General features: G+C 37.8%; 1 protein-coding gene across 1 annotated transcript in view; it reads left to right on the plus strand.

Moving 5' to 3' along the window:
• CPD (carboxypeptidase D) overlaps window positions 1-16,750 on the plus strand; it is an 89,961-nt gene that overhangs the window by 46,319 nt on the left and 26,892 nt on the right. Inside the window, exons 7-11 of the mRNA XM_003912557.4 lie at window positions 2,577-2,744; window positions 6,237-6,346; window positions 13,376-13,478; window positions 13,967-14,109; window positions 15,620-15,789. Of these exons, the coding sequence (XP_003912606.2) occupies window positions 2,577-2,744; window positions 6,237-6,346; window positions 13,376-13,478; window positions 13,967-14,109; window positions 15,620-15,789 (694 nt within the window). The remainder of the gene's footprint in view (window positions 1-2,576; window positions 2,745-6,236; window positions 6,347-13,375; window positions 13,479-13,966; window positions 14,110-15,619; window positions 15,790-16,750) is intronic.

Raw genomic sequence — 16,750 nt, forward strand, 5'->3', positions numbered from 1 at the left:
TTCCCAGCCCATGATTTCTTCCAGCCAATGATCAGGCACCACAGTATAATATGGAGCCTCATGACTTATTACTAGCACTGACTTGACCATTGGGAGGATCAGTTGGTCATTAGTTGGTCATTAGTACCCAGAAGCTCTCTTGAACAAATGGGCACAAGATCTTACTTATATATGTATATATTTCAGATTTTTCCCCCGAAGGTTCTCATTCTCTGTCAGTGCCACAAATCTCTCCTACATACTCCCTAGACCTTTCTGAAAGGTGGAACTAATTACACTAGTAAGCCCTCCAGTTTTCTTCAGTCTCTTGCAATTTTTCTCATTATAATGACAATAGTAAGGCTCCTACTTGCTATTAAAATGGAATATGCACAGTTAAGCTTAAATTGAACTTTCTCTTCCGTCAGGTTAAACTTCCAGCTGTGTTCTTGGCTAACTTTACCTTTTTGTGATCACTTTAATGTGAGCATATCACAATTTTCTTTTCATTTGGTCTATTTCTTACAATGTCTTAGTGAGCTTTATACAAGTACAGAGAGGAGTGTAGAGTTCCTGGCCAGGCGTAGTGGCTCACGCTTATAATCCCAGCACTTTGGGAGGTCGAGGTGGGTGGATCATTTGAGGCCAGGAGTTCAAGAGCAGCCTGGCCAACATGGTGAAACCCTGTTTCTACTAAAAATACAAAAAATTAGCTGGACGTGGTGGCACATACCTGTAATTCCAGCTACTTGGGGGGCTGAGGCACAAGAATTGCTTGAACCCGGGAGGTGGAGGTAGCAGTGAGCCGAGATGGCGCCACTGCACTATAGTCTAGGCCACAGAGTGAGACTCTGTCTCAAAAAAAAAAAAAAAAAAAAAAAGAAAAAAGAGTATAGAGTTCTCCTCTGATCAGTAATTTCCATTCAACATTGTGATCATGTCATTATATGCGGATTAGTGACACTTAAACCGTGCTTTAATATAATTTGTCTAATTGGAATTTTTTTCCTCCCAGATTATGAGCAGAGGACAAAAATAAAACGATAATGGTTTTACCTTTCTGTTCAAAATATCTGGAAGAGATACAGTTTTTAAACACGCAGTGTGAAAAAGATGTGTTTTAATTGTAATGCCCAGCCAGGCACTGTGGCTCACGCCTGTAATCCCAGCACTTTGGGAGGCTGAGGCGGGTGGATCACAAGGTCAGGAGTTTGAGACCAGCCTGGTGAACATGGTGAAATCTCATCTCTACTAAAGATACAAAAAGTTAGCTGGGTGTGGTGGTGCACACCTGTAATCCCAGCTACTAGCGTGGCTGAGGCAGGAAAATCGCTTGAACCTGGGAAGCAGAGGTTGCAGTAAGCCGAGATTGCGCCATTGCACTCCAGCCTGGGCAACAAGGCGAGACTCCCTCTCAAAAAAAAAAAAAAAAAAAAAAGTAATGTCTTACAGGTTCTTCCTGCCTGCTACACAGGCAAAACAGTGCATTGAGACCATGGTATCGCATTGAAGAGTTTAATTCATGCAAGGCCAGCCACGCAGGAGAACTGGAGTTATCACTCAAATCAGTCTCCCCGAAGGCTCAGAGATTAGGGTTTTTCAAAGATAGTTTGATGGACAAGGGGCTAGAGAATGGGTTGATTGGTTGGAGATGAAATCATAGGGATGTGGAAAACAGTCCTCATGTGCTGAGTCAGCTTCTGGTTGGGAGCCACAGGACCAGCTGAGTTACAAGTCACTGGTCTTGGTGATGTCAGCTGGTTGTCAGAAATGCAAAAGTCTGAAAAACGTCTCAGAAGGCCAATCTTAGGTTCAATAGTGATGTTATCTACAGGAGTAGTTGGGGAAGTTACAAATCTTATAACTTCCAAAACGATGGCTGGTTATCCTTTAATTACACATACATGTTAGCCAAATTCAGGCCCCTCTTATAATCCCAACCTTGTGCCCTTTCATTAGTTTTACAAAGGTGGTTTAGTTTTGGGAAAGGTTATTATCATCCTTGCTTTAAAATTAAACTGTAAGCTAAATTTCTCCCAAAGTTAGCTTGGCCGATGCCCAGGAATGACCAAGGACAGCTTGGAGGTTAGAGGTAAGGTGGAGTCTGGCCAGGCATGGTGGCTCACTCCTGTAATCCTAGCACTTTGGGAGGCTGAGGGGGGCGAGTCACCTGATGTCAGGAGTTCAAGACCAGCCTGGCCAACATGATGAAACCCCATCTCTACTAAAACATACAAAAATTAGCCAGGCATAATGGCAGGTGCCTGGAATCCCAGCTACTTGGGAGGCTGAGATGGGAGAATTGCTTGAACCTGGGAGATGGTGGTTGCAGTGAGCTGAGATTGTGCCACTGCACTCTAGCCTGGGTGGCTGAGACTGCATCTCAAAAAAAAAAAAAAAAAATGTGGAGTCAACTATGTCAGATTTGTCCTACTGTAATAATTTTGCAAAGACAGTTTCATAATCATAGGTGATTGATAATAGTGAAGCCTGATATGTTCACATTTGCCTTGAGTTAAGGTATCTGAAGTAGTACGTGTTGGAATAAAATAGAAGTGAACATGGCTTATATTCACATCCTTTATCATATCATACAGGAGATTCAATAAGTGTAATTGGCAGAAACAACAGCAACAACTTTGACCTGAATCGAAATTTCCCAGACCAGTTTGTTCAGATCACAGATCCTACGCAACCAGAAACTATTGCTGTAATGAGCTGGATGAAGTCCTATCCATTTGTACTTTCAGCAAACCTGCATGGAGGTATGGCAACTTTATATTCTACTAATTAGTTCTTATTGAGAGCATTTGGAAATCCTGGTGGAATTTTATCTGTTTGTAGTGTTATGCTTTCTTAAAATGAGTATCCTGTTACTGCTTTTATGGCAGACAACAGTAAAGGTCTTTTCTCATTACTTTTTCAGCCAGTGTCCTGGCTGTTTCTTTCCTCCTGCTTTCTCTCATTTTTTTCCTCCTCTTCTCTTCTCCTTCTATCCCCATCTCTTCTCTCCACTCTTTCTCCTCTCCTTTCTCACCTACTACTTCTCTCTCTCCCTTCTCTTATCTCCTCTCCCCTTTCTTCTCTTGTCTTGTCTTTTTTCTCCTCTCCTCTCCTTCTCCCCCATCTCTCCCCCTACTCTGCTCTTCCTTCTCCTCTCCTCTTCCTCTCATAGTTCTTCAGGTATTTTGTATTTATCTCTCACACTGGGAACTTGGTAACATATTCTTTGTCATTAATAAAAATTGATCCAAATGTTTATTTCTGTTTTCTCCTAGAAGTTTAATAAATTCTTTCATGTAAATTTAGATTTTGATATTCTCTATTTTTCACTTGGTATGTCCTTAACTGCAGCAAAATGACCACATTCTCATGTAGTACCTGAGCGCATATACCTCCATATAATTTAGCAGGGATGGATCAGTTGAATAGAATGAGTGTCAAGATTAAAAATCACCACAATGTCCAACTAAGGTTGTGAATAAGAGTGAAGATATCAGTACCCAAGAGAACCAAAATGTGTCCACACATAAACTCACTTGAACAAAATGTTCACTCATTTAATATACAATGCTCATGTATATGAATGTTCAGTGTACACGAATGTTCATTCAGGATTATTCACAATAACAAAAAAGTAGAAACAACCCAAACAACCATCATCTGATAAATGGATAAATAAAATGTGGTCTGCCCTTACAATGAATATTATTTGTCTCGAAAGGAATCAAGTGCTGATACATGCTATAACATAGATCCTTGAAACCTTATGCTAAGTGACAAAAGCCAGTCATAAGAGACCACATGGTGCATGATTATTATTTTTTAAATCAAGTTAATGATTATATTTTTATGAAATTTTTAGAGTAGGCATATCCATAGAGACAGAAAGTAGATTAAAGATTGCATTGGGCTGAAGTGAATAGTGGTAGGAGGTGATAGGGGAGCGACTGCTAGTGGATTTTGGGGTTTCTTTTTGGAGTTATGAAAATGTTCTATAACTAGATAGTGGTAGTGGTTGTACAACCCTGTGAATATAACCAACTTTAAATGGGTGACTTGCATGGTATTTGAATTACATCAGTAAAACTGCTAAAAAAAAAAAAAAAAAAAAAAAAAAAAGAGTAACAAGTATTAGGCCGGGCGCGGTGGCTCAAGCCTGTAATCCCAGCACTTTGGGAGGCCGAGACGGGCGGATCACGAGGTCAGGAGATCGAGACCATCCTGGCTAACACGGTGAAACCCCGTCTCTACTAAAAAATACAAAAAACTAGCCGGGCGAAGTGGCGGTTGCCTGTAGTCCCAGCTACTCGGGAGGCTGAGGCAGGAGAATGGCGTGAACCCGAGAGGAGGAGCTTGCAGTGAGCTGAGATCCGGCCACTGCACTCCAGCCTGGGTGACAGAGCGAGACTCCGAGACTCCGTCTCAAAAAGGCAGAAAGGGGGAGGGTAGATAGCCTTTCCTGCATCTGCTGTTTCTCAGTTGCCTTCAGCCCTAAATAATTAATACGCTAAAGAGTCATATTCTGGGGCAGCATGTTCTGATTCCTTTCACTGCCAACTTTATAATTTAGAAGGATCTTGAAAGAAGATAGGGTAAAGCAATATTCTTTTTCATAAATTTTCACAAATTTTGATACTAATTTTTTTATTGAGGCGAAGTTTACATAATTCCAGTGGCATTTAGTGCATTCATAGTGTTTTGTAACTGCCCCCTCTATCTTGTTCCAAAACATTTTTATCTCCCTGAAAGGATACCCCACACCCATTTAACAGTGACTCCCCTTTCCTTTCTCCCCTCAAGCTCTGGTAACCAGCAATCTTTGTTCTGTCTCTGGGGATTTACCTATTCTGGATATTTCATGGAAATGGAATCATATAGCATATGAGCTTTCGTGTCTGGCTTCTTTGATTTAGCACAGTGTTTTCAAGGTTCACTCATGTTGTAACATGTATCAGTACTTCATTTCTTTCTATGGTTGAATAATAGTGTATTATATATACATGTGTATGTATCAATATCACATTTACTTTATCCATTTACTTACTGATGGACATTTGGGTTGTTTTGACTTTTTGACTACAATGAAAAATTCTTCTATGCTCATTGGCATTCAGATATCTATTTGAGTTCCTTTTTTCTTTTCCCTGTGCCCCCCTTGTTTTGAAACAGAGTGTCACTCTGTTACCCAGGCTGGAATGTAAGTGGTGTGATCATGGCTCACTGCAGCCTCAAACTCCTGAGCTCAGGCAATCCTCCTACCTCAGCCTCCCAAGTAGCTGGAACTGCAAGCATGCACCACCACACCTGGCTTATTTTTAATTTTTTGTAGAGACAGGATCTCCCAGTGTTGCCCAGACTGATCTTGAATTCCTGGGCTCAAGCAATCCACCTGCCTTGGCCTCCCAAAGTGCTGAGATTATAGGCGTGAACTACTGTACACAGCCCCTGTATTCATTTCTTTTGGGTGTGCACCTAGGAGTGAAATTGTCATATGATAATTCCATGTTAAGCTTTTTGAGAAATTGCCGAGGCTGGACTATTTTACATTCCTGCCAGCAATGTATGAGGTTCCAGTTTCTTCCTATCCTCACCACCATTTACTATTTTCTATTTTTATTATTATAGCCATCCTAGTGGGTGAGAAGTAGTACCTCATTTTGGTTTTGGTGTGCATTTCTCCAATAACTAATGATGCCGAGGATATTTTCATGAGCTTGTTGGCCATTTATCTATGTTCTTTGGAGAAATATCTGTTCAAGTCCTTTGCCCAAATTTTAATTGAGTTTTTGTCTTTGTTGTTAAGTTGAAAGAGTTTTAAAATATGTTCTGGATACTGGACCCTTATCAGGCTTGCAAAATATTTTCCCCCATTCTATAGGTTGTCTTTTCTCTTTCTTATGTCCTTGATGCATAAAAGTTTTTGATTTTAATGGAATCCTATATATCTGCCTTTTTCTTTTGTTGCTAATCCTTTCTGTGTTGATGCTAATTATTTTTTTGAGGTAGACTGTTTGGTAGAAGTACTATACATCTTTTTTTTTGGCTTTAGAAAAGTAGCCATTTGAAAGATATTTTCTCACTTTTTCACTTTGATTTTCTATTGAAGAAATTAGTGTAGTTTTCATTTCTGTTGAGGAAATTTTGCTTGGCAAATTTTATTGTTTTCTCTTCTCTGGCAGTATTCTGAAAAGCTTTATGTTAATAATTCATCTTGAAACAGACAACGTGATACATTTTCCTCTTTTCCCTTATAGGTTCTTTGGTGGTTAACTACCCTTTTGATGATGATGAACAAGGACTTGCCACATATAGTAAATCACCAGATGATGCTGTGTTTCAACAAATAGCACTTTCTTATTCCAAGGTAGGCTTGTCTTTGAATATAAAATGCTATAAAATTAATTCTTTTATTTAAAAATATGCTTTAAAGTCCTTCAAGACTCAGGTCAAGTGCTTCCATAGTTAAGAAAGCATGACAGCTGTTTCTGAAAAACAGCTTTTTCTCCTGTTTCCCACCTCACTTTTGAATACACTGCATGTCTTTCTCCATTGGCCTTTTATCTATGGTTTTAGCACAGTACCTGGAACATATACATGTCAATTTATTTTATTTGACAAATAAGTTATAAGCCCAGAAAGTAGACCACGAAAGGGGCTTAGTGCATTATAGCTCTGGGGCCAAATCTTGCCCACCACCTGTTTTTGTAAATAAAATTATGTTGACACATAGCCACAGCTATATTTTCATATATTGTGTGTGGCTGCTTTCTCCTTCAACATTTCAAAGTAAGTCAGTATAATTTACTATATTAACAAACTAAAGAAGAAAAATCCAGTGATCAAACGGCAAAGTTGAGTAGTTTCAGCAAAGACTTTTGCATCTAAAAAGTCTGAAATATTTGCTGTCTGGTTTTTTACAGGAAAAAATTGCCAAACTTTAGTCTAAGGTCTTTAAGATCCTATAGTTACATATAGCAAGGAAAAGCAGGCAGAAACTTCTGTATTTTCCAAACTTCCTATAATGAACATGGATTACTCTTACAATCAGGAATGTTAAAATGTGTTGTGTGTGAAAATGTAATTTAAAAATCATTCTTAGCACCAGGCCTGGTGGCTTGTGCCTGGAATCCTAGCACTTTGGTAGGGCAAGGCAGGAGGATTGCTTGAGCTCTCAGGAGTTTGAGACCAGACTGGGCAACATAGCAAGAGCTTGCCTGTACTACAAATAAAAATTTAAAAAATTAGCCGGTCATGGTGACACACATTTGTTGTCCCAGCTACTTAGGAGGCTGAGGTGGGAAGATCACTCTGTCCCAGGAGATTGAGGTTGAAGTGAGCTTGATCACAACACTATACTCTAGCCTGGGTGACAAAGCTGAGACCCTGTCTCAAAAAAATAAAAATTGTCTTAGAAACATGTTAAAAGTTGAGGCTTGTAAACTGGGCTTGTTAGTTTCAATTTTTGGTGTTACTACTGACTTAGTATTATTATTGGTTATATTGGTACTATTATTGGTTATAGGTAATGAATATTATTACTGTAACTCTGTACTCTCCAGTCACAGCCCTCTATCCTTTCCCATTCCCTCATTCTCTGCAAATGAATCTTGTGAGATTGTTCAGTTTCTACTACAGGAGTACAGCTGTTCATTTCACCTTAGAGAATTATTGCCTTCTGTTTGGACATATATGTGTTTTTGAAGTACACACGTGGAGTAATAAGAGGAGAATGGATAGTGTCCCAACCATCAAAATAAAAATTAAATGGTCGGATTTTGCATATATTCCCATCACATTCTATGCTCATTCTCATGATTTCTGCTTTTCCCCTTCATTTTGGCTTCTAGTTCCTTATCTTCTCTTTGTTTTCTTAGACTGTTAACCCTTTTGATTTGATTTACCTTTCTCTGTAGCCTAGACCCATGGACATACCTTTTCAATGATTCTCCTAAGGATCTTGTACACCCCTTTGACATATCTGCTTTGCCCTCCAGTCCTCAGTAATTACCATTATCTCTTTTCTCCATACCAATATTACAGGTATAGCCCAGAGTGGTCACGCAGTCATGGCAATTTGCTATAGTCCATATGTATGCTCTACAACTTCAGCTGAACCCTCAGTCCTACATGGCAACATTTCCTGTTTAGCTACTTGACTCCCTGGCTCAGTTCCCACTATGGTGATTCAGAGCCTTTATCCTCTATCTGAGCCTCCTATTCCAGCTCTATCCCTCTTATTCATAGTCAATCACTTTGCATTGAACTGAAGTAGAACTTTGAGTAATCTGATGTGAGTTCACTAAGATTCTGTCTTCTCAGTTGTTACTTATATGTGTCTTAACAATATTCTCCTCCATTTCTTGATCCCACTGCATTCTACCTCCTGGAATCTTATGTCTTCATATCTTATGTTGTAAATGGGGAAGGTGATAATTAAACTCCCCAGTCTTCACTCACAGCCTTTTTTTTCCTTGGTCATAAGCAGCTCCTCTAAAAATATTTTCTACTAACCTTAATAAGCCCCCATGAAGCTACCATTCCAAGTTTCTTTATATTTACTCTTCAAAACTTCTCAAAAGTAAATAGTCTTGGGAGATATCTGAGCAGCCAAAGACAATAATGGCTATATGATAACCAATCTCCCAGGGTTTTTCTTTAAACAATATAAAACGACTTAAAAACTACCAAATTTTACACAAAACCACACTGTTGGCATCACAAAAGATCCCGAAACTGCAAAATAACTGTAAATTTTTTAAAAATCAAGAAATCTCAGCATGATCTATCATGCACCTACCCCGTCTTTGCCCCACCACAAGGCTTTGTGATGAGGTAAAGCAGACCACGAAAACTTATGGAGAAGACAGAAGTGGGTGCCACTGAAGGGCAGCTGTGAAGGTAATTTGGAGTGACCACCATACATCACATATGCGCTAAATCCAAAAATACTAAAAGAATAACTGGGCAGATGAGAGCTCTGGAATACAGGGAAGAGATTTCAAAATGCATACAACTTAAAGGATTTGGTGTGATTTAACGGGATAAGCACAGTTTAAAAGGAGAGGATGGTTACAGGGAGATCTTCCAAACTCATAGCTTCTGGAGGAGGAATAAAAAGACAAAGATAGAAATGAAGAAGTGCTCCTTGACAATTAAATGGTGAATGGGAAAAGGAAAAAGTGGGGAGAAATGTAAGGTTTTACAAAACAGAAAAGAACCTTAAAATCAGAAGACTTCCAGCTCCACCCTTACCACCGAGACAAATAAATAACCACATTGAGGTTCCTGGATTTTGCTAGAATTAAGCTAGGAATGATATTAAATGCCCAATATCATAAAAATAAACAAGAGGAAAATAAAGTCCATGGAAAACGATTGCAGAAAATTAAGAAATGAAATATCACATATAGAAACTAAGGAAACCCTACCATTAGCAAAAAATAATCAAGAAGCAGAAGAAAACTGTTCAGTTGGCATTCTAAACAGATTAAGCATACGCAAATATACGTTGAGGATATGAGAAACTACCTCAACTCAGATAGTCAAAAAATAAAAACAGAAGCCAGGAAACAAAAAACCAGGGAGAAATAAAATAAAGTTTATAGGACTCAGGAAAAAAAATGGAAGAAAAAGACAAAATTATCTCTGAAATGAAGAATAAATGACAAAAGTTAGGGAACTCGTACATCCAATTCCAAACTTACCACAAAGCTACAGTAATTAATATAGTGTGGTACTGGCATAAGGACAGACATACAGATCAATGAAAAATAGAACTGAGAGCCCAGGAATAAATTCTTATGTTGATGGTCAGTTGATTTTTTTTTAGAAAAGGATGCCAAGACAATTCAATAGGCAAAGAATAGATTGTTAAAATAAATGGTGCTGGGACAATTGGATATTTATATGCAAAAGAATAAACTAGATACCTTCCTCACTCCGCACCCCAAAATTAGCTTAAAATTGGTCATAAACCTAAATATAGGAACTAAAACTATAAAACTAAAAAAAAAAAAAAAAAAAAGGAATACATTTTTGAGACTTTGGTTCTCCTCTAGATAAGACATCAAAAGCACAAGTGACAAGAAAAGGTTGATATATTGGACATCATCAAGATTAAAAACTTCTTTACTGCAAAGAAAACTGTTTTTTTTGTTCTGTTGTAACAAAATTCCACAAACTGGATTGTCTAAGACAACAGGAATTTATTGTCTCACAGTTCTGGAGGCCAGAAGTCCAAAATCACAGTGTTGCCAGGGCCATGCTCCCTCTGAAACTGTGGAAGAATCCTTCCTTGTTTCTCCCTAGTTTCTGGTGCTTTGTTGGCAACCATTGGCATTCCTTCACTCCAACCCTTCTTCATCACATGGCATTCTCCCCGTGTCTTTGTATCCCAGTTTCCCCTTTGTACAAGGACGCTGTCATATTGGATTAGAGCCCATGCTAATCACCTCATTTTAACTTGATTACCTCTGTAAGGAACTTATTTCCAAATAAGATCACATTCTGAGGTACTGAGGGTTAGGACTTCAATATATTTTTGGAGGACACAACTCAATCCATAACAGATAACATTCAGGAAGTAAAAAGACAGCCCATAGAAGCTGGGCGTGGTGGCATGTGCCTGTAGTCCCAGCTACTTGGGAGGCTGAGGCCGAAGGATTGCTTGAGCCCAAGAAGTAGAGGCTATCGTGAGCTATGATTATGCCACTGCACTCCAGCGTGGGTAGCAGAAGGAGACCCCAGCCCCCAAAAAATAAATAAATAAAAAGATGATCCACAGAATGAGAGAAAATTTTTGTAAATCATATGATAAAGGTGTTATATCTAAAATATATAAAGAACTCTTACAGCTAAATAGTAAAAAGACAAATCATCCAAGTGAAAAATGGGGAAAGGATCTGAATGGACATTTCTCTAAAGAAGAGGAAATGGCTAACAAGCACATGAAAAGATGCTCAATATTGTTAGCCATTAGAGAAATGCAAGTCAATACCTCTTCTTACCCACTAGGATGACTGTAATTTAAAAAATGGAAAATATGCACAGGCAAAGATGTGGAGAAATTGAAACCTTTATATGTACATTGCTGGTGGGGTGTAAAATGGTATAACTGCTTTGGAAAACAGTCTGGCAGTGCTTCAAATCATTAAATATAGAATTATAGTATGACCCAGCATTCCACTGCTAGGTATATACCCAAGAAAAATGGAAACATGTATTCACACAAAAACTTGTACATGAATATTTGTAGCAGCATTATTCATAATAGCCCCAAATGGAAACAACCAAAATGTCCATCAACTGATGAATGGGTTAACAAACTGATAAGTAGACATATAAAATCATACAGTGGAATATTATTCAGCCATAAAAAGTAATGAAATAATGATACATGGTACAACTTGAATGACCCTTAAAAACGTGCTAAGTGAAAGAAGTCACAAGAGACTACATAATGTATGATTCGGTTTATATGTAATGTTCAGAATAGGTAAACCCATAGAGACAGAAAGTAGATTGGTAGTTGCCTATGGTTTGGAGTGGGTGTAGGGAGTGGAGGTTGGGGAAAAATGGAGACTGCTAATAGATACAGAGTTTCCCTTTGGGGTGATGAAGTGTCCTAAAATTTATTATGGTGGGTGGTTATACAACTCTGTGAATACTAAAAACCATTGAATTGTACACTTTAAATGGAGTCAATTGTGTGGAATGTGAATTATATCTCAATAAGGTGGATTTTGAAAACATAAAGAAGACTGAGGGGTGAAGCATCCATTCTCCATTCGTATATAAGTTAAAAAAAAAAAGGTCTAAAAGTTATATACCAGGCCCGGTGTGATGGCTCACACCTGTAATCTCAACAATTTAGGAGGCCGAGATGGGCAGATTCCTTGAGCCCAGTAGTTCAAGACCAGCCTGGGCAACATAGTCAAACCCCATCTCTACAAAAAATACAAAAATTAGCTGGGTGTGTTGGTGCACACCTATGGTCCCAGCTACTCAGGAGGGTGAGGTGGAAAGATCACCTGAGCGTGGGGAGATTGAGGCTGCAGTGAGCTGTGTTTCCACTACTGCACTCCGAGCTGGGTGACAAAACAAGACCCAGTTTCAAACCAAAACAAAACCAAAGCCAAAGAGCATGCATATAATTATTACAGTAATCTAAAATTATGGTTTTTATTTGATAAAAGAGTGATGAGATGATAAGCCTTTAATTGGCATATTAAGTTTCTAGAAGGGGATCGTTTATTTTATTTTGTTTTTATTAAGACAGAGTCTTGCTTTGTCACCCAGGCTGCAGTGCAGTGGTGCAGTCATGGCTTACTGCAGCCTCAACCTCCCGGGGTCAAGCTATTTTCCTGTCTCAGCCTCCCAGGGAGCTGGTTCTACAGGCATCTAGCACCATGCATGGCTTTTTTTTTTTTTCCATAGAGACAGGGTCTCACTGTATCCCCCAGGCTGTTCTTGAACTTCTGAGCTCAAGCAGTTCTCCAACCTTGACCTCCCAAAGTGTTGGGATTACAGGCGTGATCTTACCTGTCCCTGTTTATATATTTTAAAGTTAAATGGTTAATTATCTGTGGTAGAAAAATGAGAAATTATTCTTTTTATCTTTACATTTTCAGTACTTTTTTTCTCTTTCAAAAAGAGATAAATGAAGTTTTGACCATCTTTCAAAGCTCAATTTCTTCTAGGAAACTCCCCCTGCCACTCTGATCAGATGTAATCTTTCTCTCCTCTTGCTTTCAATGGTGTTTATTTGTGTCTCCATGGCAGTTTTTCTTACCCTTCATTGAGTTATCAGTTGGATGCCTACTGTATGCTAGATGCTAAGGACACAGACACACAAACTGTTTCAAGGAAACGTTGTCTTTAGGGAAGAAAAAGGTGCAATTGTAGTTGTAATGTAAGATAATTGTACAGAGGGCAGTCAGAGCACAGAGGGGCCATCTTATTCCTGCTAGAAGTCAGGGAAAGCTGCTTACTCTTATTCTGTGTGTATTATCTTTTTTGGACTTCAAGATCCTTGAAGGCATGAAACGAAAGTATGAATATGAACAGAAATGTTTTTTAGAGAGGGGTTCAGCTGGGTTTTATATTACTTGTAATTGTGAGTAATAAATGAAGTCAATATTTTCTTACAGAGCACATTTTAATTTTGATTTTTTAAAATAGATTAAGTTCAGATAGTGAAAAATCAAAATGGCATAAAAAGCTATACAGTGAAAAGTCTCACTACTCATAGCCCCACCCTACTCCTACGTCCACCCCTCACACACCCTGTTGGAAGCCACTTTTATTATTTTCCTGTATCTTCCCAGTATATATATATATATATTTTGATGGAGATACAAACAAATACAAGTAAAGATTCTTTTTGTTTTTCCAGGAAAATTCCCAGATGTTTCAAGGTAGACCTTGCAAGAATATGTATCCTAATGAATATTTTCCTCATGGAATAACAAATGGAGCTAGTTGGTATAATGTCCCAGGTAAAGATTCTTTTATATCAAGACCTTACAACTTGATGGCCTTTCTGCTTTCCTAGATGGTGCTGCTTGTTACTGATCTTTTAATTTTGAGGAATAATCATTATTTTTAAAACATAGTTTAAGTAGTTTAAAATATTTGAATAATCTTTTCAACTACTTTTGTGTTTGATGTACATTGAGAGTTGAGTAAGAATACTGCACTAAAACTTGATTAAAGGATTACATTTTACTTCTGGCTATTACAAAGAATCTTCCATGTGCTAATAGAAGAGTGTAAGCTATATTTGAGTTCTTAAACATGAAGGTGTAGGTGTTTTGCCCTCACATGAACATGTTATCAAAGTGCCCTTACATGAACACATTATCATTTTTCAATCAATGCTGATAAGAGATAAATTTGGCTTTTTACTAGGACTATTGCTTACTTTATGAGATCTGAGCTGTTTAGAACTTCTTCAGAGTGATTAATTTTAATTTTTATCTTTTAGGAGGAATGCAGGACTGGAACTATTTACAAACAAATTGCTTTGAAGTGACTATTGAACTAGGTTGTGTGAAATATCCATTTGAGAAAGAGCTGCCAAACTTTTGGGAACAGAATCGAAGATCACTAATCCAGTTTATGAAACAGGTGACTATTCAGGGGAAAAGTATGAAATTTCTCCCAAGGGTGAAAAGATGTTTGTGTGTACACATGGTTTTTATGCAGTAATTTTAGAATATACTCTTTAAAATTTCAATTTGTTTTAATATATTTAACCAATTTGTAGATTCCAAGGTGTTTAATATATTTATCTAGAAAATTCATGGATGGAAATGAGTTTATCTGTATATGTGAGGAAAAGTTGAAAATGATTAAACAAGGTAGTGATATTTGGCTCTTAAGGATTAGTGGTAGGCCGGGTGCGGTGGCTCAAGCCTGTAATCCCAGCACTTTGGGAGGCCGAGACGGGCGGATCACGAGGTCAGGAGATCGAGACCATGCTGGCTAACACGGTGAAACCCCGTCTCTACTAAAAAATACAAAAAATTAGCCGGGCGAGGTGGCGGGCGCCTGTGGTCCCAGCTACTCGGGAGGCTGAGGCGGGAGAATGGCGTGAACCCAGGAGGCGGAGCTTGCAGTGAGCTGAGATCCGGCCACTGCACTCCAGCCTGGGCAACAGAGCCAGACTCCATCTCAAAAAAAAAAAAAAAAAAAAAAGGATTAGTGGTCACTTTTTACCCTGTGTTTAAAAAAGACCAACATAAATTGGATACACACCTAATCATTGGCCAAGTGATAGAAAGATGGGCTGTAGAGTAAATGTTTTTATTCTTTTTCTTACTGCCAGTGATTTACTGTGAAATGATTAATTTCCTTTTTTTTGGGTATGTGTGGTGGCCAATAGGTAAAGATTATAAGAAATACGCTAATGTTAATTAGGATAATCAGACTAATACTTTATGCCAGTACATTTCTGCATTTTTCTTTTTCCTGAGTGGTGTGACATAAAGTCTGTGAGTTTTTTACTATATTTAAAGACATTTTATTCTGAAAAATTTTAAATATACAGAAAAGTTATGACTAGCCAATAATTATTCCTATACCTAGATTTAACATTTTTAACATTTTGTTGTATTTGCTTTATTTTAATGTAAATTTTATTTACACTCTGACATACACATACATATTTTTGACTGAACTATTTTAATATAAATTGCAGGTATGGTATTTTACCCCTAAATATTATTTCAGCATCTATCTCCTAAAAATAAGGAGCTACTACATACTGTAAGTGCTACTATCCTACCCAAGAAAATTAACTATCCTACCCAAGAAAATTAACAGCTATATTTAGCACATTCCGATGATTTCAGAATATATGACAGAATATATGTCATATATTCTGAAATCATCGGAATGTGCTAAAGTTTAAACAGTGTTATTTATATTCTTCATGATAAAGAGAAACAAAGCCTATGAAAAATTAGCCTTCAGAAATATTTTAATGAACATTTACATTGAACTTCACTCTGAACTCCTAAATTCCTGTTTGTTCCATTTATTTGTGTTAACAATCTGTTATTTTGAATATGACCTCCCAAGATAATTAGATGATGATGTTTACTATTGAAATCTGGTGTCCTTGTACTTAATCCAGGTTCATCAGGGCGTCAAAGGATTTGTTCTAGATGCCACAGATGGCAGGGGTATATTAAATGCCACCATTAGTGTTGCTGAGATTAATCACCCAGTGACTACTTACAAAACTGGAGATTACTGGCGTCTCCTGGTTCCAGGAACTTATAAAATCACAGCATCTGCTCGAGGGTGAGTGACTGAATGCTTTGAAATAGAGTGCTTGGGGGACAGACAAACATGGCTCCATTCTGGAGGATTATTACCAGAACATTCTAGTTAAGCAACTTTGAATGGATTGCTGGGAAGTTTAGGGGCAGTTATACCTTTGCCTCTCCTTTAGTGGCAGATAGAGTACATGAAAAAAAAAAAAAAAAAAAAAAGATTCCTGGAATAAATATTCTAGTTATTGCTTAGTTGACTCATTGTGACATGCTTCCAACCTGGACATTAGGCAAAACACTTTAGAATACACATCAAATCCTGATCCTCATGGCCTTAGGTTTTTTATTAAAAAGGAGAGTAAGGCTGAAGTAATTCTACAAAGTCAGTTCCAATTTGTAGTAGAATTTATTGGAAATGTGTTCAAGATAGTTTTTCCTTTAAAGGAATAACAAAAGTGTTAGTTCATGAAGCACAAAGAACATAGAAAATGCATAGAAAGAATATTTATCATTCTCTTTATTTGCTAAATAAAGGCAAGCCCAAAGCAATGCAGTCTATTTAACATGCTAGTAACTTTTTTTTTTTTTTTTTTTTTTTTTTTTTTTTTGAGGCAGTGCCTCTCTCTATCACCCAGGCTGGAGGCACTATCTTAGCTCCCTGCAACTTCTGCCTCCTGGGTTCAAGGGATGCTTGTGCCTCAGCCTCCCAAGTAGTTGATATTACTGGTGTGTGCCACCACACCTAGCTAATTTTTGTATTTTTAGTAGAGACAGGGTTTCTCTTGTTGTTTTCTTTTTTATCTTTTGATAAGTATAGATGTTACCACGAGACATTTTCCCTTCCTCCTGCTAGATAACTTATTTCTAAAGAGTTAGTTTGAATATCCATTGAAGTAAGGGTAAATATATGAAAACATTTTAGTCGTTGCCTTTGTTTTTTAATGGTTTTCAGATATCTAGTGGTCCATAAATGGATGGGTTAGAACCTC

The sequence above is a fragment of the Papio anubis genome, chromosome 17, assembly GCF_008728515.1.
Source record: "Papio anubis isolate 15944 chromosome 17, Panubis1.0, whole genome shotgun sequence".
Classification (NCBI taxonomy): Eukaryota; Metazoa; Chordata; class Mammalia; order Primates; family Cercopithecidae; genus Papio; species Papio anubis.